Source organism: Pogona vitticeps, chromosome ZW-PAR, assembly GCF_051106095.1.
Source record: "Pogona vitticeps strain Pit_001003342236 chromosome ZW-PAR, PviZW2.1, whole genome shotgun sequence".
Lineage (NCBI taxonomy): Eukaryota > Metazoa > Chordata > Lepidosauria > Squamata > Agamidae > Pogona > Pogona vitticeps.
In genome coordinates this window covers 4,611,531-4,637,517 of record NC_135800.1, presented here as the reverse complement: position 1 = coordinate 4,637,517, position 25,987 = coordinate 4,611,531, and the positions used below count along the sequence as shown (strand labels likewise).

At 42.8% G+C, this 25,987-nt stretch overlaps 1 protein-coding gene across 5 annotated transcripts in view; it reads right to left on the bottom strand.

Annotated features, from left to right (window-relative positions):
• Positions 1–25,987, bottom strand: part of RALGPS1 (Ral GEF with PH domain and SH3 binding motif 1) — a 149,992-nt gene that overhangs the window by 27,408 nt on the left and 96,597 nt on the right. For all 5 annotated transcript variants that reach the window (XM_072985170.2, XM_072985169.2, XM_072985168.2 and 2 more), the window contains 3 exons: positions 14,821–14,958; positions 13,917–14,010; positions 2,201–2,268 (listed from right to left, as the gene is read on the bottom strand). In XM_072985170.2, coding sequence (XP_072841271.1) covers positions 2,201–2,268; positions 13,917–14,010; positions 14,821–14,958 — 300 coding nt within the window. The remainder of the gene's footprint in view (positions 1–2,200; positions 2,269–13,916; positions 14,011–14,820; positions 14,959–25,987) is intronic.

The following is a 25,987-nucleotide window of genomic DNA, read 5'->3' as shown; positions in this document are numbered from 1 at the left end:
GTAAGCAGAATTTAACTATCTACAGGAGTGACAGAAGCATTATCAAGGGAGACATCTTTTCTTTCTGAATTCTTGGGGGTGGTGATAAAAAAAACATGGAAGGCTACATCAAAATCTAAGTGCACTGAGCCGACTAATTCACAGAGAGCATTCAGCTTCTCTCCCATGGTTGTGCTCCTTTATACACCAGCGGTTTTGTGGGGGTTTTTGAACACCTTGTAGAGTCCAGGCTACAGTAGGACAGACAGTGAAAGAGGCTTTGAAGCAACACCCCGCCACCCAGGAGGACTGGTGGTCTCTGGCAATTTCCACGGTGGTGGCTGGGGTTAGGGAGGAGGTGGGCCTGGCCAGATGGCCTGGCCTTCGTGCCAGATGGCTCTGGCCAAGCCCACAGGCTGACAAACACATGGAGATTTGAGGAAGGGTGCTTGTGGTGTGCATAAGTGTGCTTATATGGGTGCGAGAGAGCAAGAGGGAGAGACACAGACACACACAGAGAGAGAAAGAGACAAAGACTGGATTGAAAGCCCAGTTTAAACTTATCAGATTGCACAAGAGGATCTTTACAAGGCTCAGGCGCCAAGATGAAGCTGAAACTTGTATAAAGGGCTCAGAAGTTTGCTTCACTTTTTTCCCAAGCAACATTACGTTCAGGTTTTGTGTATTTTGGTGCTATGGCCTGCAACAGCACCAAGGTTAAAGCTAGAAACATATCTTTCACATTAAAATAAACAATATAAAATAAATAAATATATAAACAAAGTTGCCAATCATTTAGAGATGCATGTGCAGCAGGTCAATTTTTTTTTATGGAGTTGCTAAAAATAAGAAAAGGCGTAAGGGTAGGTTAACACAACATTGCGTTGCTGGAGATGAACACAGAACAACAGACAAGAACTCTGCACACTGCCCTGTTGAGCTGCTGGGTGTGTGTTTGCATCTTTGGAACGAGTGTGCTTCGAGCCTACTTCGCTTTGTGCAAACGCCTTTAAAGCAAAATATTCTTTCGTCAAGTCCCTGAAATGTTGATTCACTAATTTTTATCTTTGTTAGATAAATAGGCTTCTCTTAAGCATCCTGTCATGCATGTATTCCTTGTCATCTCCCAAGTTTCTGCAAACAAGGGATTCAATTTGAAATAAAAACTGCTGTTTGTTTAATATTTTCTCCCCAAGTTAACTTCTTTTTTTTAAGATGAGGCAGGTAAACACTTTTCCTGGAGCAAGAAAACAGAAAGGCTATATCTGATTTCTCTTATGCCAGCAACACATACACAAATGTTATAAATAGCTCTAAACCTGATCCAATGTTTTTATCATCTTGACATAAAAATTTGCCACCCATCTCACAGAAGAATGAATTCTGCAGTATGGTTTTTAAAGCAACCTGTTCATGGACTGACTATCTGGTATGAAATCAGACTACATTATAAACATGTTATTGTTTTTGAACATACCTATAACTCAACTGCTGGTGCTGCTACAGTTGTTATAAATGAAGAGATGTTATTCTTTTCCTCCACCAAAACCAAACAGATGAAATTGTCTGTACAAACTGCTAACATACGGTCCAGAATTCTTGCCTATTTATCCATGGAGGATTGTTATACATGTTTCCCCAGCTTCTCCAGAACAAAACAAAATGTTGACTTCTAGCATCTCCAGGTTGAATTTTCAGGGGACTGAGGTGGGCTACATGCTGTGCGGCTAGCTCACTGTGGTAAATATATATCTCCATCTCTCTTGCCCTGTATTCACCATGTCCAGATATATAAACTCCAGTTCTGAACATGGTGAATAGAGAACAAGAGAGATGGAGAGAAGGAGGGGATTCTCAGTATAGGATTTGGGTTTCCTCTTTGTCCGTTTCATCCTCAAATTGTAGCAAGGGCTGGTGAAAGGCCATGGGCCCAGCACAATAGCAATGAACGCTATTGAACTGGCCCAGCAGTTTCAGTAAGTCCCAGTGGACCCTGTGGAATCTGACCCTTAGCTACAAATCTAAAATAGTGTCTCAGTCTCCGAGATGAGCTGTCAGAAACAAAACAAACAGGCCTAGGTGTGGGTCGTGACTTTGCAAAAAAGAACCACTGGGGTGGTCTCCAGGTTGGAAAATGTTGAGCAGAAAGTCTGTGGAATTTCAGGATTAAGTAATGCCATGTTGTAAAGCTTTAGCATCGGCAATAAACTTTGTTTTGTACCTGCAAGATCTTCCTTTGAAGATACCAGTCGCGGAGAACTGTTTCCTGGTTCGATTCTTAAGGATAATCTGGAAAACAGAAATTGTGACATGTCAGGAATTAAAACAGCTCAACTGAAAGCACAAAGGATAAGCTTGTTATTTCGCACTGTATCAGCTGAAAGCAGGAAACCTAAGCTCAGCTGGGACGTTTTCTTAGACTCTTTGGATACAAAGGCTATCCTGGAAGGATTATACCGTTGATGTGCGAAGCCCAACAGAGGTTTCCCCCTGCCAGAGGATGCATACCTTTCCATGGCCGTTGTTACACATTAAGGCACAAATGGGGGGGGGGGAACACAGCAGCCCTTTCTGTTTGCCATGAAGCCTTGGCTACAGGGTAAGGGACCATCAGCTGGTGCATCTGAAGGGCGAGAGGCCCAAAATTGCAAACCAGAGGCAAAAGGAGAATGGAGGGGAGAGCTGGAGTGGCAGGATTTGACAGCAGGCAACGACGGGGGTGGGGGTGGGATCAGGGCCCACTTTTTTCCCCCACTCCTGTCTCAGGTGGCCTTCTGACTGAGCCTGACTGATGGGAACAGACTCTCCCCAAGGCTTCCTGACCACAGAAAAGGGCAGCGGTGGATTGGCTTTTTTTTGTTCCTGCTGTTTATGGGGAAAGAGCCCCTTCTTTTGTCTTTCTGTGCCTCCGCTACCCAAGACGCGGAGGTCAATTGGGGCCGTTGGCTGAAATGCCTACAGAACACCAGTGTGCCTCCAAGGAGAGGCTTGTTGCCTCTTGGTAATGGATGCACAGGAGCGGAAACGGGTCTTGCCCTGAACAGAATGAGGGCTGTGTGTGGTTTTGCCAAACCAACAAGAGGGCCTGAGGTGTGCAGCCAGAGAGTCTCTGGATGGGGCATTCTTGACGCAAGTTCTCCTCTGCGCCACTGGATTAAGATGCCGGGTTTATAGCTTTCCAGAAGTGGGCTGTAAATCTGCACTCTCAGAAGAAAGTTATTTTAACCAGGGGGATGCGAGAGGTGGGGTCCTGTGCAGGCAGCGAAAGATGAGAAGGGGAACCCACAAGAACAAAGCGTGCATTGTAACCTGGCAGTTCAGATGGCCTGGCCCCAAAAGCACAACCTATACGTGCATCTCTACTGAGGTGGAATCTGCGAAAATGCATTTTTTCCTCACGATCAGCAGTAAATAACTTTAATGTCTTGAAACCTAGCCGTAACCAGGAATTCTCCCCAGGCCCTCGAAAGTATTCTAATATGTCTCAGTCGCCGTGTTCTTCATACAGAATTCATAGAGAAATAAGATGTGGCTAGATATTATTATTAATTTGTTTGAGATATTTTAATACTTCCAAGCTAAAAACAAAATTGTCTCAAGGCAATGCACAAAATAGAAATATGACACAATAATGACACACTAAATTCCCTATATACACACTATAAGGCAGATTAAAATATTCCAGTTGGAAATAGAACCCCACAATGCCTCTCTTGCACAAGAGTTTGCGGGGGATCAACGCATGCTGTTCTGGCACAAGCATGTGTATATTTATTTAGTTACAAGGGAGCCCAACGTGTCTAATAGGACTTCTTCTAATGACAGTGTACAAAAGCATTAGATCCTTAACCATTAACTTAAGGAGCCAAGGCAACCTACCACTGGATGAAAAGTCAATGCAAAAAAGGAAGAGCGCTGTTTGCAAGCAAGTTCTAGCACCCAAGTCTCAAAAGATGCGTGAGAGTACAGTAGATGCGATCCAGTGTGTTTTAGTACAGAAGTCCTTCCTGGACGACTGTACCCTGAATCTCTTCATAAATCCCCATCTGAGATGGGTTCATTTCCGTAAAGAAAGGAGTAAGACATTCTGATGAAAGGTGCAACTGCCACACTGTTTTACATTGAACCCTCTCACGCTTATAGACTTTTGCTCTTAAATGGCTAGTGTAAACGAAGCACTCCTTTTCATGGAGAGATGTAGCTGTAAATTCCCCGTAGTCAGATTTCAGCATCCAGAAATAAGGTAACATGCTTCTTGTGAAAAGCAAGCAATGTTGTGGAGGTTACAAAAGACACAAGCCCACGGCATGCCGCCTCTGATGTGGTTACAATTGGTTTTGGAGAGGACCCTTGTTCCCAATGCACATTTTAAAACTTGCTGTAATTAAATGATCATCCTTGGGACAGTCTGCCAAATGTCTATAGATAAATCCAACAGTGTTCTCAGCATCCTGTCCCTGTAAAAGGACCTTCCTTCACCGCCTGCGCAAGCGTTCCAGTGATTGTCAATTCATTGCCATGCAGGTCCTCTTTTAACCTCCTTTGGCTCCAGAGGCTGGCGTTTTCCATACTATTCCAGATGTTTATTTATCCAGAAGGGATAGCTGTTTGCTTTATGGAATGGTTTTATGGGTTTATTTTCAGGCCTTCTGTTGGAACAGGCTCCTGGCTGATCTTGGACCATTGTACTGTTTCAGGGTGTTATCTAAGATTTATGGAGCTTATTATACATGATGCATTTTTTCCTTTGCTCCAGATCCACTTCATGTAATAGCTCATGTACTGGCCTGAGGGAACTCATAGCTTGGAGCTGCACCATTTGGGGGTCAAAAGGACTGCTTCTCTATGGGTATCTCCATGCATTTTATTAAAGGGGAAAAAACCCACTTGGAATTAATGAGTGTTCAGTTTTTCCAAAAGGGAATCCACAGCTAGCGCTTTAATTCCGTTTCCATCCTGGTATGTTTTCTTCCTCTTTCGTACAGCACCCTGGGATAGGACGGTTGCATTAAACCACCAACCAGTCTTGGCTTTGTGGTGAAGGGATGGAAGGCAAGTGAAGTCTGCTCAGAGGTGACACAGCTTCCCTAACGAGCATATATTTCTGCAAAGATCTGTGTGGGGGGATAAGGGAAAGCATACATATGTGCTCCAAGAGCTCTCATGAAAAAGGGTCCTTCCTTTGGTTCCTCCCTGAAATCCCAGAAGATCAAAGCAACGGTTGGCGTGAGGAAGGAAACGGGCTGTTGGAAACCACGTGTTCCTGACTGGACTACAAAGACCCCTCTCCTGCATTCCTGGAGGCATGCATTGCTGCCGGTCAGTGTAGCCAATATGAAGCTACATGCCATGTTACGCAGCTCTCTAACCACCAGGAAACATGTATGGTCCCTTCAAGATCCTATACTATCACCAGCTGTCTCCCTGCTTCCCCAAGCTGAACAGAGGCTACCTGCCTGCATATTTGCTGTTTCCTCCACAGTACAGTTGAGAATCCACGTCTGAACACAGGCCTGCTGGTTTGATCTTAGCATCTCACACTGTCTGTCCTCGCTGGCTCATCTGATTGCAAAGGCATGAGGGAAAAGCAGCTGAGGAATGAACCCCCCCCCCCCCCCGAGTCAGGAACGGCTGCCATCAGCAAGTTCTTTCCTCTGCCCGTTTCTGTGCCAATCAGCTCTCCCGCTCCGCCTTATCTTCTCGGGAATCTTCCATTTTGTTTTGTTCTGTAACCCTGACTATTTGTAACCAAAGGACCTGAATGACTGTTACCAGTCATTCTCTTTGCTCATCAGTGAAACATTTGGCAGAGACAATGCCTTTGTTCAAAGTCGGACCACAAAGTGGGTGAGGAGGGACGCCAGGTTGATCCTGAAGCTCTCCGACGCTCACTGCTCAGGTCTGCTGCCTGGGAGACGTTGGTAGATATGGAGAGGAGGAACTTATTTGTTATGGCAGGTGGGAGAAAATCCTTTTGCATGGTTTAACATTTGAAGAGGTGGGTGCACAGCTGTAGCTCCCCCATGGTCTCCCGAGACGCCTGCCAGGGAAAGGACATTTGGGTTTGTGGCATGACCTTCATAGGTGGGCATATCTTTCGCCTCAGGCATCACCGTTGAATGACTGCTACATTATAATTTAGCTGCATGGTCTGGCAAAGAGTCGAGCCGAAATCGGATGGACCTCCAACAGCAGCCTCTGAATCTTAGCAATTCCTCTTGCAAGTTCCATTTCTGTACAAACGCTTAGGAATCTGAATGTTTCGGAGTAAAGTCCAGAAAGGACTTCTGCAAGCAGATATGCTTAATACATATATCTATAAACCTAGGGAAACCTATAGAGAAACCATCTGATGTTTGGGTTGGCATTCCTCTCACTTGAACTTTCAGAGCCGAGGAAGTAGCATTCAGTTCCCAGACGGCTGCCCTGGTGAGGAAGCATGGCACGCTACCCTCTGGCACACGATCTGTCTGCCTCTCATTTGTGTGCTTAAAGTTCAACACATTAAAACGTGCTAATCTTTGGCTGGGGCATATCCTTGATAATTCCAGCGAAGCAGATTAAAGAGACGGGACGTGTGTGCTGTTGTGAATATTTGAATGTATAATCAAGATGGAGTTCCCAAGTTTCTCCTAAAGTCTCTCGCTTTGCTCTTTTCGGTTATTGAATAGAAAAAAAAAAAAGCTCTTGCTTAATTTTTCAGTTACTGAATAGAAAAGAAAATGTACTGTGCATCACTGGCAATTAAAAACCACTGGCAATTAAAAACCAATTGATTCTGACAACATCTGCACGGATTCTGTCCACCCGGACCGCAGCACCACCACGCATGCAGACTTTCACAGAAACTTTCTTAATTGTTTATAAATTCCAGTTTTACAGCATGTAAAGAAGGGACATGGTCAACTTGAGACCTATTTGATGCCAATTCATGTCTGTGGTTCTCACTGTTAGCTGTCTTTATTTTCAGGGATTTATTTCCTTTTCAAGTCCCTTGATGTGCTAAAAAAAGACCCACACACAACCCAAAAGCAACTGGTTTGGGGGAAAAAGAAAGAAGGGCAAGGCTACATAAGGAAGGATTTATGAATTTCCCTTGCTGTGTGCAGATGAGTCCTTTAGAGTGGAGGTTTAATAAGGGGAAAACAGAGGCCTTGAGACTTGAGAAGGAATATCAGGGCTACATATGCTGGTGTAGCTATCCTGCTTCTGTAAGGAAGCAATGAGAAGAAAAAGATCACGCCCTTCAATGAAGTAATGAAGCCATTCGCTACCATCTCAGAAAGCACAACGAGCAGTGGGAGAAATAATCTGATGTGAAGCCGGGAGACTGGAGGCTTCTAATTACTCTCCTTGTCATATACAGTGGCTAATTCCTAGCCATTCTGCATCTGCAACCAATTAAATCACCCAAAGGGCAATGATTTCACATGGCTTCTGACTGGAAGTGCCGAAAGAGCTTTCTGGGACTAGTGTGACTAATGGAAGTCTAAATATAACTAAGCATAAATTAGCTCCTGGGGGGGGGGAGACAATTCCACTGTGGGCACAGCTTGCTCTTTATGAAACAACAATAAGTAGAAAGGGTGGACAGCTAGACAGGGTCCTCAGGGCTTTTCTTCCCAACTCATACCTACTTCCTTGATACTTTCCATTCCTTTAAAAATAATCTGGGTTTCCTCATTCTATCACAGTTCCTAACTCTAAATTTAGCAATGATTTTTAAGAGGAAGATAAAGACATGGTGTCAGTCCAAAAGACTGAAAGAGGGATGCGGCAATGGTAGGAAATGCTGGGGGTGGTACATGCACTCATAGAATACCCTATTATTCCGTGTATGAGATGCCCCCCCCATGTATAAGATGCCGCCCCACTTTTCTAACCCAAAATTAAGAAATCTAAGCGGGGATTAGCAAGTGGAGGGGGAAAGGGATCAAAATGCTGCTGGATCGCTTTGATCCCTGCTTTCCCCTCCACTTGCTAAGTCCTGCGGGGCATAGCAAAACGAGAGGGAAAGGGATCAAAGCATTCCCGTGGCTGCACGATTGCTTTGATCCCCTTTCCCCTCCACTTCTTCTTGTTCTCTCCTCCGTGTATAAGATGACCCTCAATTTTTAGTATAAAGTTATTAGACAAAAGTACCATCTTACACATGGAAAAATATCGTAATGTAGTTGGAAGGGGACTCTTAAGTCCATTGAGTGCAACCCCCTGCACAGTGCAGGAATCCCAGTCACGCCACATCTGACAGAGGGCGATCCAATTTTCTCTTGAAGGCCTCCAGCGTCAGAGTTCTCGCCACCTCTCAAGGTCACTGGTCCCACTGTCATACTGCTCTAACAGGAAGTTTTTTTCCTGACATTCATCCAAAACCTGGATTCCTGTAGCTTGAGCCCATTGTTGTGCATTTTGCACACTGGGATGATCGAGAACAGATCCTGCCCCTCCTCTGCAGGACAGATTTTCAAGGATTTGAGAAGTGCACACTGGGATGATCGAGAACAGATCCTGCCCCTCCTCTGCAGGACAGATTTTCAAGGATTTGAGAAGTGCAGGTCCTGAATGCATTATAGCTAAAGAGAGATGGGGGTTGCACATTCTTCATAGCCACACAGCAAGCCTGGGAGAGGAGGCTGGCGGCTGCTTAGTCTCCCCAAGGGCCAGGTATGTCACTTCGGCTGTTCCCCTGTTGGTACCTCCATGACTGTAGCGTGCTCTCTTTCCGATGGAGGACTAAAGACGGGGGGGGGGGATGCTGCATCCCCTGACCTCTATAGCATGCTTGTTTCTGTAACTAAGACAAACTCAAAGCAACTTTGTGGGAAAGCTGTAGCAGATCCACACTGCTGGGAAAGCAGTCAGGAAGGAGACAGCTCCCTGGGCTTTGCCAATCCGAAGTTGTCAATTACAGGGACGGAGGTTTGTCTGTATTTGAAACCTGGGGAAAAGAGGAATCCAGTCTGGAACTTGAAAAACTGAAGAAATGGAAAGAAATGAATGTTCCAAGGTCAGCACGATTTCAGGACTTGTATTGCTTACATAGGCAGTAGCGGATAATTCGTTTTGCAGCTGTTCAGGGGACAGTTAAGGTGGAAACACAGAAACAGAAGCTTTCCGGGCAGGGCGGATGAGCTACATTTAGAATCTGAGTAGGGTGCTGTGTATTAGGAGAGAAAACCAGTAAGAAAGCACACCCTGAAAACAAGGGCAAACCACAGGCTCCAGCAGCATTTCCGAAATGTACTTAAAGCTGCCCTGCAAAATTATGCATGACTTGGTGAAGACGAGGCCCCGTCTGCACAAATGTGCAGCCTGCCAAGTCTTGCCCTCATCCCATATTGCATAAGGCCTGCTGGCAGCAAAATGGGCCTCTGGATAATATGAATGGTTGCCAACCATCCAGAAGGATGGGACTGCAAGCCTCATGGCTCCTGTCTCACGCTTCAGAACCTTTTTTGTCTGTAGCTGAAACCATTTTCAAAGGTTGGACTGTGTGTGTGTGTGCGCACACACATATCTGTATGCAAGTGGGTATACACTTCATTAATCAATACTATTTTTACTAATCAATAAATATAACTTTTGAGTTCAAAGAGACAAAAGCTGGAGGAGGTTTCCAGTGTAATTTCCTGCCATGGATTTCTGTTCTACAGAGTGGAGTCTTAACATTCTGCCAAGGATAAGAAGGAGCTCCTCTTGAATCTACCTAATGCTTATGTTTCAATTAGAAGAGCGACGGGAGGCTTTTTTCCCCCTATAAGGCCTGTGTCTGCTTGCTACCTCTACAGGGCTAATGCATCTTTCTGGCACAGCACCAGCAATGAGGAGAAAACCAAACAGTCTGCAGACTGAGTTATTCAGGGGGAAGAGTTTTTGTCGAATGCCGAAAAAACACACCATACCATCGGACTCAGGACAGAGACAGGAAAGAAACCCAATGCAGGACACAGTCTGGATGCCATTCCCTGATCACCTTGCTCAGCCGGCACACATCACTGTGTAGGGGGCTGAATTTTTCTTCCAATGAAATACCTCAAAAGTTCAGTCTCATGTTGCTGTTAAAACTCTGCTCTGTTTCCCTTCCCCTTTTGTTCCTCCTTTTGGATTCCTGTTACCTTCTTACTGGGTGCTTGAGGTTTAATATAGTTGCTGGACAAATGAGAGCATTTAGTCAAGAAACGGACATTCAGATCGAAAGGAAGAACACTGGATGACCTCTGTCAAAATGTATGTAAATACAGCTCACTGTTGCTAGCAATGCCTCTGTGGAGATTACAAACTGTTTTCAGAAGGGGGGGAAAAAAGATGAAATTACTCATCTGTAGCACGTCCAAGGATTACGTCATGGCTTTAAATATTTAGAGAAACCCTTTGTTTTGTTCCGTTCCGCACAGAATATTCAAGCTAATGAAAAACTACTGTATATATAATCTTAACATCATTGCATGAATGTGAAACCCTGTCCAAGAATTAAATTAGGCAATGTGGTTAAGTCTCTGGCATTCAGCCTAGGAACGATCACTCTTCTCACACACACACACACACAGACAAGAGAGACGTACTGAAAGCTATTCATTTCTAAGTGTTGTTACAGAGAAGGTTTCCCATGTTTCCAAGAAACACCTTTGAAAACAAAAAAGTTCTCAATAAGAGCAGTAGCAGCAAAACACAGATTTCATCAAAAATATCTTGTCAGTTGAACCTTACTAACGGGAATAATAGGACCATTAAATTGAAGACTAAGAAAGTTACAGTACTTAATATTTTTAACTACAAATATTTTAAAACCAGGAAAAACAAACCATACAAAGCCCACAATGAACTAGGTGTTAGATCCACACTGGAGGGAAACTGTACCTCCCTAGGGAAAGTTTATAAAGGTGGGTGAACTATATACATCTTAAGATCGTCTGGGATATGTAGAGGAAAAGAGAGATGGGAGGGTGCTGTGCACATATACCCATGCATGCATGTATGGGACAGTGATGGAGTATATTCTTCTGCTCTGAAAGAGTCATCTTGTATCAACTAATTGCTGTTTTTATAATGTCTTGTGGGAAGTTCCTCAGCCCAGCAAAGATTCCAAAGTCTTCTCATTTCTTAACACAATGTGTCATTTGGACATGGATGTGAATGTCAAATCCAAACTCATTCCAACATTTAAGCATTTGCAGTCTATCTTTTTACAGCACAAAACCACATACTCTTTTGTTTAGGTAATCTATAGAGCAGATGGGGGAAAAAAGGCAGTAAGACCTTATATACACATTTATACACGCACATCCTGCCACGAGTAGGGTGATAAAAACCCCAAGCTCATTTTTTTTAAGTGATAAGCTGCATTGAAAAAAAAAATTGCAGACAAGAGTTGGTTTCTTTTTTTTTTCATAGGGAAGACAGTATGATACATTAAGCAGGATTCTGGTATGAAAACATCATTGTTCCTAGGCCTGCTTTCAATTTGATCCAAAAAAATAAACACATCAATTAAGATAAACAAAGAGGATTTTCAGCAGCAAAAAGACCAGCCGTGATTTTGCTTATTCTAGCTGCTGACCAAAACTATGAAACAGGGGCAGATGGCGGAGGATGTTTCCCTCAGCAGAAATTTGCTCTGGCGAATTTGAGGCCATGTCGGTTCAAATTCTAGAAGAAGAATGGAAGTAAGACTGAAGAATTGCACAGTAGCTTATTAGCTCTGTTGCAGAGTTGGCTAATACACATTTGGGTTATCCAGATCAAACTCCGGCAACTCTTGCTCTGCACGTTTTTACTAGTTCACAGCTTGACAGGAGAATGCTGGCTGTGGAATGAACGCCATTGGGTTGAGAACAGTGATAACATGAGCACACCTCTCCCTCTCTCTCTCCCCTCTGTACTTTCTAAAAGCAAGTATATCCATTTATTTTTTCCAAAACGTTACATGTAGTGCTTCAGCGAAACAAAGATGACCACGGTCTTGAGGGATAGGAGGGGAGGCAAGACTAAGGGGCCTGATGGAGGGTCCAGCCTGGTCACATGCCTGTCGCTCAGAACAGCTGGGAGGTCAGGCTCAGACCACTAGCGAAGACTCATTGCACTTGCCTTTGGACATCATGTAAAAGAAGGAGCCCTGTCTTGAAAACACACACTGGGAACGGCTGGCACACTTATGCCTGTAGCCCAGTCGCTCATTGTCTCTTCCTTTTGTGTAAGTGGACAAACCAGGAAGAATGTTTTGCTTTACTTTCAAATTCAAGATTACAGTTATATGTGTCTGTGAAAGCTATAATTCACAGGCCACCTTTGAACTAGGCTTAAAGCTGGCTTCCTATCTTGGATTGCTGAAGTGTTGTTGTTGTTGTTGTTGTTGTTGTTGTTGTTGTTGTTGTTGTTGTTGTTGTTGTTGTTGTTGTTGTTGTTGTTTAGTCGTGTCCGACTCTTCGTGACCCCACGGACCACAGCATGCCAGGCCCTCCTATCTTCCACTGCCTCCCGGAGTTGGGTCAAATTCATGTTGGTCGCTCCGATGACCCTGTCCAACTATCTCGTCCTCTGTCATCTCCTTCTCCTCTTGCCTTCACACTTTCCCAACATCAGGGTCTTTTCCAGGGAGTCTTCTCTTCTCATGAGATGGCCAAAGTCTTGGAGCCTCAGGATGTTGAAATGTACTGAGCCCAATATCTTGGGTTCAAATGTAACAATGATCCCTTCCTATTTATTTATTTATTTATTTATCCATTCATGCAAACCGGAAGCAAATGGGCTTCCACTTTACATTTTGATTTATTATGCCATGATTCCTAGCTTAATGTGACATTTAAATAAGGACTAAGTAAGGACTAAGTCTGGATATTTTAAGGATGCAACTTGCAGAACACCTAAGAACTAGAAATATCTCATTTTCTCAGCACCAGGTGTGAATTCTCTTGAATTAGCCACTCATTTGCAGTCATCTGGTGATGTGTGCTGTGCTTCTTTTAAATCTCATTTATACTTCCCTAGACAAAAACATGAAACACTGTAGTTGCCAAAAGGGTTTTTTTTTTTTTTGGTAGAGAATACTCAGAAGTGGTTTACCATTCCCTTTCTCTGGGGCTGTCCCAGGACTGTGCAGGTTGCCCAAGGATATCCAGGCTGGCTCTTCTCTTGGGAGGTGCAGTGGGGGGAATCAAGCTCCCAACCTCTGGCCCCACAGCCAGAGACCTATACCAGCCACCATATTTCTCTGATGAATCCCTACAGTCACTGGAGTAATGTCTATGACCATGGTTTCCACATTAAATAATCATATCTACATTAATTCCTTACTTGGGCCATGGCAGTACTCCTGAGATGACAGATTTCCTCATCTTCTTCTGCTCAAGTGCACATGCTTCTTTCTGAACTAAGGGAATATGACCCTTCTTTTGGAAAAAAAAAACTCCACTATATATGTGTTCAACTAGAAGGCAACAATCAGAGGACAATCCTTTTTTTTTTTTGCTCAGTTGAATACTAGCTCACATCAGGCACCAGACGATGAACCATTTAAAACCCAATAGTTTCTTAAATCAGTAATGAGGCATAAGTCTTGAAACAAAACATAGTGGGTGGGTGGGGGGGGTAAATGGTCTTCTGAATCTAGTTTGTGTACCTCATAGAAAAGGTATTTCTCTATTTAATTGCATCAAGCTGCCATGCCATAAAACAGCCAAGCAGGCTTATCTGGTTTTTAATTCTTTATAAAAGAGCCTCTTTTTAAAGAAATGAGGTTAGGTCTTACAGGCAAGATCCATCTGGGGTTTCACTCAGACCCCTGACAATATCATCACTGCTTATATATATATTTTTGGATTTACTAACTATTTCTGCCAAGAGTACTTTTTTTAAAAAACCCACACAACTTTTATTCAAATCTACAGCAAGACTGCATTTTCCATGAAATCAGCTAGGACAAAGGGAGAGACTGCACTTACTTGTAGTTGTCATCTTCCACAAACTTCTGGAGCTCTTCAATGTATCGGACAGACTTTAAGTATTTTTGCACATGGGGTAACGTTATAAGGTGATCTGTATTTTAAAAAAAAACAGCAACAGGAGATATAAATCCCAAACTGTCAAGGAAGAAAAAGCAGTTCTTCCTTTGTTCCAGCCACAAGCTTCCATATTTCCTCCCTCCCACTATCTATTCCAAAAGGAAATTAAAGATTCCTCACCGAAAAAAAGACTAAGATTCCGATTTCATAACACATGCCAACAGTCAAAGCCTAGGTGTTCTCTCTTTGACCATACTGGGTATGGACAAGTCATTGTTTTTTAAATGCAATTTCTTTTGATCACATTTAAAGGCAAATAACTGCGGCCAACAGGAACACCGTCAGCAGAAGACCTCTGAGACGGTTGGACATCCTCAGGATAGGCTTACAACTCCAGTTTATTTTTTTATTATTATATAGCACCACCTCCACCAGTTATTCTAATTCTTTTTTATAACTCTTTTAAGTATAAAGATTGATCTGGTGGAGCAGATAACATGGCACAAAAGGAATCACATTTCTGAAAAACAGAATGCAACACAAAGTGAACATCTGAAATGGAATCTCACTACTTAATGAGCACATGTGGAAGGAATCTACCCACAGACAACATGTATTTAGGTATGTACAAGCCTAAATTGGGCCAGTAGAAGAAACTCATAATAGCGTAATTGCTTAATTTGGCATTAAAGTAGAAATTATGCAAAAAGCAGAGGGTAAGTGGTTTAGTACCACAGACCTTCCTGATCTACATTATCCCTGAAGGCCACCCTTCGCGCGCGCGAGACATCTGCTACTGATTTACTATATTAATGTGATGCTGGTGAAAGGGAAAATTGCCCACCGTAGCTACAGGAGACTTGCAAATCAGCAATGATTCGGAGGATATTGTTCATCTGATTGGATCTTTGTTCGTTCTCCATAATGCTGCCTGAAGCAGGATATGCTGAATCAATGTAGATTAGATCCAGCAGGTAAATCCCTGAAATTAAAGGGAGAGACAAAATCAGGAGCTTCATAAAAACACAGGCAATCTTCACCACAACAAGAACTAGCCACAATCCACACAAATCAGTTCACTCCAAAGCAAAATGAGAAGTTAAAAAAAATCAAGAATGTCTCCAGGATTCTCATTGTGCTCACTGACACTGAACGTACTTTCCTCTCCTCTGGATACAGAAAACTGGCCATAATCAGGAACTGCCTCTTTTTTTTTGGACCAGTGTATTTTCTTATGCACACTTTAGAGCCAAGCGTTGAGACTGAAGAGGAAAAGGGAGTGGGGACTGCAGGCCCTGCTGACATTAAATGCTCACCCTGGTCAAGAGATCAGTCATGTTATGTCTTCGGTGGCCCAGAGGAAACTGAAGCAAAACAAATAATGGGTTCACCCAGGTGCTCCCTTTGTAACGCATCTTCTCCCTTTAATTCAATTTCAAACCACCTCATTTTAAAAGTGAATTGGGGGAGGCTGTTGTACACTTTCCCTTGTGTCCTATTACCACCCTTAAAACAAATTCCAAATGAATTTGGCTTCTCTTTTCGCAACCAGATTGTTCTTTATGTTTATCATCACAATCTGATTCTTGGCATCATCTCATAAAAACCACCAAGTAATTCAGGGCATAGTGATTGTTTGCAGATCTCATTTAGTGCTTAACAATCATGCTGAGGTTTCATTTTTCGCTTTCCTGTACTAGTCAAGACATTTATTAAGTTCATGACTCAATAGAAGCCGCACATTGCTGGGGAATGCATTAGTCATTTGTGCACTCTTGCTCAGAAATGATTGACAAACATAATATTGGGTTTATTGTAAGGCGTAACAAAAGTCAGAACCAATACATACAGATTGCTGGAAGCGACAAGACTACCTGTGTCTCATAGGGTCTACTAGTGAAAGTTTCCAAGGAAAAACATATGATATACTGTAGCAGAGGACTGACTTATGGTTATGTTTATTCACAAGGGACCCACCTGGAAGCTAAATATAGAAATAAAAGTCAAGATTTAATCTTGTTTGGACAATTCTGGGCAAATGCAGACTGCTCAGCAGAAGAAATAAAGAGATTATTTGTCACATGAATGTGGTTTTCAAAAGTTTTCTTTTACAAGGACTGTACCATGGTTATGCACATGGCATGGCAACATACTAATTATGTAGTGAACCAGAAAAATAGGTGGGAAGTGTGGGTGGATGTTCAACTCACACTAGAGGTTTTGGTAAACATAACGAAACAGTTGGGAATGGCTCAGAGGTCAGGATTATTGGTACTTTGATAGTGTCACCACCAGAAGAGTGTTGTAAGTATAAGAAAATTCTGCTCTTGTGTATTTAGTTGCAACTGAAGCAGCTTCATTTGAGTTATCCTGAGTCTGAAATGGTGCAAAAATCCACTGGTAGTACTGTAGCGTTGTATCAAATGGCCAGGAGGACCAAATTCTGTGGAGCAGATGGCGAAGGATCACTGACTGAATACAGGTCACCATGTAAGTCAGTGGGAAAGATGTCTGACTCTGGATGGAGGATAAACAGCAGTCTGAGGGCTGCCTTCTTCTTCTTCTTCAGACACTAACCCACTCATTCTGCTGCCCACACCCAACGGTCCCCACCCTCAGAAGTCACACAAGGTGACAAAAGGAAATCAGCTCTTCTGTGTTCATGTCATCTTTGGAAGTTCAGTGAGAAGTCAAGAGACATCCCTGGCAGAGGCGCAGAGAAGGAGTGGTGCCGTAAAATTATTTCAGAGTGGGAGTGATGGCATCATCTGTCAAAGTGCCTGTGTACACGAGGGACCTTTTTTTTAAAGACAGAGTTCTAACTCCTGTCCTCTGAAGATGCCAGCCACGGAGACTGGCGAAATGTTAGGAAGAAAAACCTCAAGAACACGGCCAGACATCCCAAAAAACATATACAACAACCAACAACCTTTTTTTAGTTCAGAAAAGTGAATGGGTGGATAGGTCAAGTTTTACTCTCACATATGACAGATTAGCATGGGGCAGGGAAACAGAGAAGGAAAACACTCAAGCAAGAGGATATTTAGAGCATTTCAGTGTTGTCATCCCAGCCGCAACCGCACACATATGATTCAGAGGTAGGGCACATTTGATAAAAGTATAGGGAATAAGTGCAGTGAGGCTGGTTGCATTATAGATAAACAGCGCTTTGAGCTACATCTGTGCTTTCTATTTACTACCGTGGCTTTTTCTGAGTGTTTTGTCTTGTGTTTCCAGTTGTCATGATACTATTCACTCTTTCATAATGAATATCCCTGGGTGTGACTTCATTTTATGCAAATTCCTGGCTTTTGGGGGGGGCAAAGAGTGTATGGAGTTACAGTGTTACTGATTGACAGCACTTTGATTTTATTTGACAGCAGTTCTTGATATGATATTGAAGAAAGGGGTTTTCTATTTAGGAAAAAAGAAGAAGAAGGAATAAATGGGAGGGGCGGAGGAATCCCATTTCCATAGAACCACTGGATGGCTTAGGTCTCTGGCTGAGAAGCCAGAAGTTGGGAATTCAATTCCTTTCCGGTTCTGCAGTTCTTGATTCTAACTCATAACATTGCAACGCCCCACAAACTTCTTAAATTGCAGGCGTGGCTTCTACAGCTGCTTTCCTCCACCTAGTGCCCTCAGATGTACTGGATCATCATCATCATCATCATCATCATCATCATCATCATCATCATCATCATCATCATCATCATCATCATCATCATCATCATCATCATTCAGCCACATTGGAGAAGGCTGCTCTAGGGTATAATCTGAGGAAACAGGAGCTACATGCTTGGAAAGCAGTAAGAACTCCGTTTTTTTTTTTTGTTGTTGTTGCATTTTCTTTTTCTGTCACATGGACTAGACATGTTTTCAAAGGTTTGCAGGCATCCCAGTGTAGGAAAATCCCACCCAGACTCCCACATTGCTTTGGAGTCAGGCTCTCTGGCCATTCAAATGGAAATCTGGAATTGACATTTGAAGCCCAGTATCTCTAATCCTTGTGGTTGGATATTTTTTTTTTTCATTCAAAATCATACTGTTCCCATAAAAGAATAATTCTAGGGAAGAAAGACGAGTTAAACTAATGAATGTTGATAGCAACGGGGTGCCTCTGAAAAGAAACCAAGAGTCCCTACCATCTAACTATTAATGAGAAGGTGGCCGGAGGGGGGGGGGGAAGGACGGTACTTGGAAAGAATGTAATGGAAAGAAAAAAAAGTCTGGATTGCCCACTGGAAGTCCCAACCTGGTTTGACTCCTGACTCATTTGGGTCATTTTCCATGATTGTAGCCAGCTCATGCGATGCTAAAAAGTGCTCTCTGCAGAAACACAGGCAGCTAAGGTTACAAGGACTGTCGAGAGCCTCTGATTCATCCCAGCACAACCAAATCTAGCCCTTTCCTGAACTGTCCAGGAAAATACTCCATGTAGTTTCCACTCTTTGCCCACACCAGCACTGCGGATTTGCCCAACGGAAAATGATTATAGGGTGTAAAGTTTGTGTAGGAAATCCTATTATATAATCTAAAACTGAAACCCATATTTCAGGATTTTTTCCCCAAGCTTTGTTAAATAATTCCTCTACATCTTTATTTATTTTATTAAGAACCACACAACTCACATCTGCTTTGGATTTTTGGAGTGCGGTGTTCTCTATTTAGTCTTATAGATGCTGAGAAATGTACTGTAAAACAATGTTGTAAAATGCTGTCATTTATAAGTTTCATAACTATTTCTGGTAATATAACTAATATATATAACTACGAATGACGCGGAAGCTTCAAATGATCCTATTTCCCCCATCCTAGCCACCTTACACTGGTTACTTATTCGCTTCCGCATCGATTTCAAGGTGCTGACTATTACATATACAGCCCATTTCACTTGCTGGCTTTTTCTAGCAAAGTCAGTTCTTACGGAACATAATACATTGGCAACGGCATAGCTATATGAACAGCCTTTGTAACTGGAGGGTCAGCAAATGCTCAGAGGCAGCTGCTGTCAAAGGCCATGTTCAGAAAACCTAAACTCTCAAGGGATGAAATGCCAGGGCAGCTGCTGAATGCTCCAAGTCTATCACATTCCTGCCAGGAACAAGCTTAACAACACAGGCAGAATCGCAAAATCTTGTTATAAGGAAGATGGTAACTCCTCATTTTTAGATGTGAAGGTGTTTTCACGCCCCTCTCCATGGAAATCTGGCCTGGCTGACTCTCTATTGACTTTTGCAAAGATTCTAACAACTTTCCTTTTTAGAGAACCTTGGGCTTTTCTTCCCTCACCAATACGACTATATTATTGCATGCTTGCAACTTTAATTGCATTATAATGAAACTTTTGATTGTTCTCAGTATATACTGTGAGCTTCTGGCCGACCAAGCAGGGTATGCTAGAATAATTTTAAATAATTAATACCTTAACATGTTCGGCCACATGTGAATGGTCATGACTACCATTCTTTTCGTCATTAGCTAGAGATTTCGCCTTCCTATGCTTTTGATTTCCATTCCTCAAAGCTCCAGTCAGCGTGGCCAGTTGTTGGGATTTCTGTTGGAAGTTAACATCTGTAGGACCAGTAGGTTGAGAACCACTGCTCTACTTGAAGGACCGACCAACTCAAGTCCAGTTTTAAGAGAAAAAGTCCCAAGAAGGGAACTCTAGGAAGTTTATTTATTATTATTTATTTTGTTTAAAATATTTCTATCCTGTCTTTCTCCTTGAAAAAGGACCCAGGATCAGCTGTAGAAGCCACCTGTTCACAATTTTCCACACTATGGTATTGTACCTATATCACAGTAATTATTTCCAAATGTAATCTAGATATGCACCAGTAAGTGCACATTTTATGTACTTTTTTACTCTGGATTTGCCCACTGCACAGCATATGAAGAGAAAACTCCAGCATACAGGAAATAACCTGTAGCCTATTAGACAAAACTGCCACATTTCCACATTAAACTTTCCATTTTCTTTCTGTCTTTTTCTTGTTGGAGAGAGAATGCATTTATGATTAAAATGACATTTTTTCCATGTTTTCTTGCCCTGCCTTGGAAAGCACACTCTTTAAGATTTCAGAAATGAAGAGCGCTGGCTTCTAAAGCTGCACTCGTGTGGTTTTATCACATCAAACCTTCTTGATAAATTCCAAAGACTAAAATAACAGGAACAACAGCTGTCAGAGTCAAATGTAGATTTCTGTCTCCCTGAGAGAAGAGACAGGCCATCAGAAAATATTGAATAGGGCACATCTGGAGCAAAAATCCACCCAGATAATATGGTTAAAGTTTGCATTCAGCACTGGAAATTAACATACTATTGTAACGTAATGCCAAAATGCACATGAAAAATAAGACTTAAGATTTTTCCGGAGTGAGTATTTATTGCACTATAATCTGCTTGAATGCAAACTAAGCAGAACCCAATATTTTGGATTTCAGATTGTTGTTCTTTTAATTGTAATCATTCCATCTGGAAAAGTGAGGAGAGAAATTACTGCAGACAAAATGTCCTCCTGCATTCTTCAGCATTCAGATTTTTGGATTGTCTTCTTCAGCCTACAGTGATGTAATTTAGCAAGTAGCAAAGGGAACTGAAGGAAAGCCAGGCGGTTCACCAGAGATACTGAAGGCTCTGGAAAACTGTGCAAAATGCCATACACTCAAAAGTTCTTGGAAGTCTGTTCCCTTCGTATGGTTGAGTCACATTCAACATCCTCCCCACAAACGTGCTTAGAGCTGCAGCGTTAGATCAAGTTTACAGAAAGAGTCAAATAGGCTTGTTTCTGTGTGTGCTCTGCATGTGTCTTTGATAATTTAAAAAACCCATGTGGAGAAGAACTTTTCCTATCAGTTAGAAACACTCCCCTCTCGGGGAAAGTCCTCTTGCTTGGTCCCTCTCCCCTTCTTTTCCCTTGGCCTCTTGTTTATATCTTTGTTGTCCTCCCACAAACCTGGAGTTGTTCATTCTCCTCAATCGTACAGGATGATGGAAGGAACAGATGTTTTCAAAGCTCATTGGGTACCTTACACTATAAGAACTAATGCCTGCATCCTGTCAGTAGGCAAATGTTGCATGAGGGTAATACAAAGGTTACAGTAAGGGAACAACCAGCCAAAAACTGTTGAGCAAGAAAGCAGGACCAGAATAAAATATTTTTTAAAAAAAAACACAAAACCTATAGGTTGTTTTTTAAAGTTCCATCATGTTGCCTCTGACTCAATGATGACCCTGTGAATAATAATAAGCTCCAACAAAGGTGCTGTCATGAACAAACCTGCCCAGGACGTGCAAACAAATCTCACGTTAAGTCTTTTCCCCCTACTATCTTCGACTTTTCCTAGCATAATTCTCTCTTCTGGCTGAGTTTTGTCTTCCCATGGTATGTCCAAAGTCTCGGCTTCGTCATTCTAATTTCCACTGAGAGCTCAGGCCTGATTTGATCCAGAATCCATTTATTTGTCTTCCTAGCAGTCCGTGGTATCCAAGACTACATTCTGAATGCACTGATTTCCCCCCACTTCCCAAGGAAAATCTATACCTACAGTATCTGTTCCAAAATCCAGGCTTCAAGAGTGGAGGGCAGGTGCAACAAGATACCTTATGGCACTTACTTCACTACTAACTGAAAAGATATTTAGAGAAGCAATGTTTTTGACCAAGAAAGTTTTTTTTCTCAATTTGTTTCCATTTTGTTTTATCTCATCTTGCTACACACCTGTGGAAACAGGGACTTGGATTGAACTCTATCTAGCCTTTGTGAACGTTTTGTGTACTTTCAAATAAACCTTGCCTTAACTGTCGTGCTTCCAAATGAAAAAAACAAATACAACCATTTCTTTTCTTAACTCAGATTAGTACTTGCATCGTTGATCTGTTTAGTAATTTAACAATGACACTGGCCTTTAATTATTACTACTACTACGACGACGACGACGACAATGACCACCACCACCACCACCACCGGAAAATGTGAGACACTGGAAAAGAAAAACAGTACTTTCTGGAAGGCTGAAGTAAAGGTGACCAACCTTAGAAGCTTTGTTTTGTTTTCAGAGCTGTACAGAAGCAGGAACACCCACCCTACTTTGGGTAACATGTAAAAACAGACCCTAGAAAAGACAATATGAACACAGAGCGAAGAATGTTGGCCCTGTGGCCATGACTTGCTGGGGGGGAAGGGAGAACTATAAACATGTTAATGGCAGCAGACAAAGCAGAAAAAGTGAGCTGTACAGTAGTAGCTCTTCTGGGAGAGATAAGCTGTTGGCGTGGGTCTTTAGAAAAGAGGCACTGTTTCTGTTCTAGAAAGGCAGGGCACTGAAGATGAGGAGTAGCCTAGCAGTGGAAGAGGGAGAAAACAAGGAAGGGTAGTTTAATCAGGCAGATCTGGACAGCAAAGGGAATTCCTTTCCTTTCGCTCAGGAGGGCCCCACGGTGGTGACGTCTGTGCTTACAGCTCCCACATCTGCTGCACTCGGATGCTGAACCAAAGCACAGCCAGTGGGGAAATGCTGCTGTGGCCAACACTGTCTATTAGCAGCCTTTCCCTCTGGAACGCAGAGGTGGGAATACCTGCCTAGGGGAGTCAAGGATTTTAAGTTTCTTTTCCAACTGTATCCTTATACGTAAAGGATATTACATCAAATATTTAAAAACGTAATTAATTAATTAAAAAACTTAAACTTAAAAAACATGTGTATCAAACCATTTTTGTTTCTTCCTTCCTGTGTCAAAATAATAAACTGTGTTAATCCTATAAACTCAGCATTTCTGTATCAGAAGATCTTCTTCTAGGCTTTGCTAGCTGCAAAGCCAGGAAGAACATGGCTGTCAAAGACCTGACAGGATAAAGATGGTGGCCTCCAATCATCTGTGTGTATCTTAATCGGTATAGTCCCAAAACCTATTTTTCATGAACTTTATGCCCATCAAGACCTCATTTCTTTCAAGCAGTCAGCCAGAAGTAAAATGTGGGGATTCTGGCATCAGTCACTGATGTCCAGTGGCTTTGACAGAGGAAACCTGGGTTTAAATCTCTGCTTATGTAGAGGGGGTGGGCTTACAGTAAGGAAGTTATTCTAGGATCGCTCTTAAAATGAGACAAATAAAAACTTTAAGAAAAAGTCATCGTCTTTATGCAAGACGACCATCTATTCTAGTTTTCCAGCTAAAATCCCTGCGCCTTGTGGATTTAAAGAGCTAACGGTTCATAGTTTGTCGAAAGAGAATGTTCTGAAATAGAGCACATTTCCTAACAATCCTTAGAAAGGGCAGGATTGCTTGATATGTGTCTTTTGCAACAGGCAAAACCAAGGACAACGGGGTGCCAAAGAAAGCATGCTGAGGGTTAGTTTCCCAAACCCCCGGCTCTTCCATCATGCTACTGTGCAAAGAAGGGGGGTGGTGGTAGGACGAGAAGCTCCCTAAGAGGAGAAGCCATCCGGATGCTGTCCAGAAAGTGAGCTCACAGGCAGCTGCTTGCATAGGCAGAAATATTTTCCATCCACACAAAACACTTCTCCTTTGTTATTTCATCCAGACTCCTAGCTGGGGATACGTGGGCAGCTAAGCAGCATTCATTAGTGTATTCCAAACCTAGGCAAATCAACACCTGGGGGAAGGAAGCGCTTGTGCTCCCAACACCCTGCCATTCAATTAACCAGCAGGGAGTAATAAAGAGTGCAGAGAAGGAGGAAGAACTTGGTAGAAGGGAGTCGGTGGCTGCTAAACTGAACAACAGGAGAATTTCTGGGAAAGGCAACTCTCAACAGGAAGGGTACACCAGGACACAATTTGCTGTTTTCTCTCCCTCCCTAATAAGTCTGATGTGCCTGAGAAAGGAAAGAAATTTGGTGACTCAGGCAATGCCCTTCGTCTTTTGCCAGAGAAGAGTCAGTGATCTTTCGGCCATAGATTGAGAAGAGTATACTTCAGATGCCGCAAAGCCTTTTGCTGGAAACATTCCTGCTGATAAACAAGAGATCAGAAGTAGTTCAGCTGGCTTCAGAAAACTCTAGCAGCATCTGCAGAGAGGGGAGCTGCTCTCTATTACAGAAAGGAGCGCAACCCTGGTTATACAGATTCACACATACACACATACCCCAAGTTACTCCACAGCACTTTTCAGGAATAGAAAGGGTATAGGATACCCCTTGATCGCTTTACAACTCCTCATTGTTGCAGCCAGTCCAATATTAGCTAATGCCTCCTCCTAGCATCCGAATCTCACTTTTGTGACCACTGTGACCAGCACTGTAAACTGGTGTGTTTGCATCACTAATCATGACAGCAAAACAGCCAAGGTGTGGCGGGGGGGGAGGGGGAGGAGAAAAGACAGCAGAAAAGTTCCCAGCAACCAAGTCAGAGAGCAGAAGAAGGGTGGAGAAGCCAGCAGAACGTAGAGGGGAGTGCCCAGCAAGGAAGGGAAAGGAGGAGTGAGGCAGAAGTGAGAAGACAAGAGGAGGCCAGAGAGAAACACCCAGCAAGCCAGAGGAGGTATGAAAAAGAAGACAGCAGAGCATTCATTTATAAGGCATGGAAATTTTTCCAGGAATCAAACCCCCGTTGAACATTGAGCCACTCGAAGTTTGACTTTGATGACTCATTTTACAACTACCATCTGTGAACCCATAAGAATGTAAGGGTGGACTCTTCTGTATGAAGCAGTATTGCCTTTTAGTCAATGCTACAATAGAAAGAGCTCAACCTATCAGACACCTCTACACTTCCTGTTTTCCACCATCAGTCCAGAAACTTTTAGACACATTCTGTGAGGCTTCTAGCTCATGAGGCGACAGTATCCAGGAAAGCTGATCACACATTTTCCACCAAGAATTAAGCACCCTCAGGATGTTGCCAACATAAATGCCTGATAGTTATCATGTGATGTGGTCGGTTCAAAGCCTGCCCCCTTGGTGTAAATAAACAGTTATTCCCCCTGGTGACAGTGGCCTCTGCCAGTCAGAAACTCAGCCCGGCCACCACTCTTGCTCCCCATAGTAATTATTTAATACTATGGCCCAAACATTCACAAGAAACTAACTGGTCCCTTGAGGTGCTGGTTATGCAAGAATTCATATTATTACCATAACAACCGTATATAAAAGACAAACATTAAAGAAAAGACAGCAAAAGTAGTGGTTAAAAAAGCACAGGCATGGCTCAAATTGCGGCTTCAGTATGATCTCACATTTAACCACATAACCTCAAACAATTATTCCTGTACTATCAGACCTTATTTTAAGGGAGAAACCAGAGTCGTGTGTTATTTCTTTTAAACGTATGTGATGTGTGCAAAGGTGGGTATGGCGCTGAGCAGTCTCTGAAAGATTTCCTCCTCCAGGTGCAAGTAAGGAAATCTGGGACACCCAGATTTCATAGCACAGCCTTCTGTCCAAAATCAGATTAAACAATGTCTAGAATTATAAATCTCTGTTAGATGTTCTAATATTCTTGCACTGCCTTGTGCATTGCAGAGTAATGAGAAAACCACTTTTTGCTTCAATAATCTTTGGTTCAAACGTTCAACATCAGACCAAGCTATATTTTAGAAATAATCTATCTTTAGAGTGGAAACCATCTTAGCAGTGAAGAAAGATGACTGAGGAAGTCCTTCATGTCTGAGGAACCAGGCCTAGATATAAAGGAAGAATGTGTTTATGGGCTGCAGACCAGTCCCTAAACAAAGCAAACTATGTGAGGTGAGAAAGCCTTCCTGGTGGGAATGGCACATGGTCCTTTATTTTTGACCATCTCGGCTGAGGTGCCTGGAGTTCAAGTCCAAAACATCTAGAGGACCAAATTCTCCATCCTGATTTAGCAAATGAAGACCAAACATACGGGGTGGGTGGGGTGGGGTGGGGTGGGGGACAGACCTCTTGAAGCAACAGGAAGAACTGGAGGCCAGGAAAGGCAGCTAGCTGCTGGGAATGATCGCTGGATCCTCTCTATCTTCCAGTTACAGGAGACTGCTGAGTGCCTCTTCTGCCTCAAGCTCACCTTC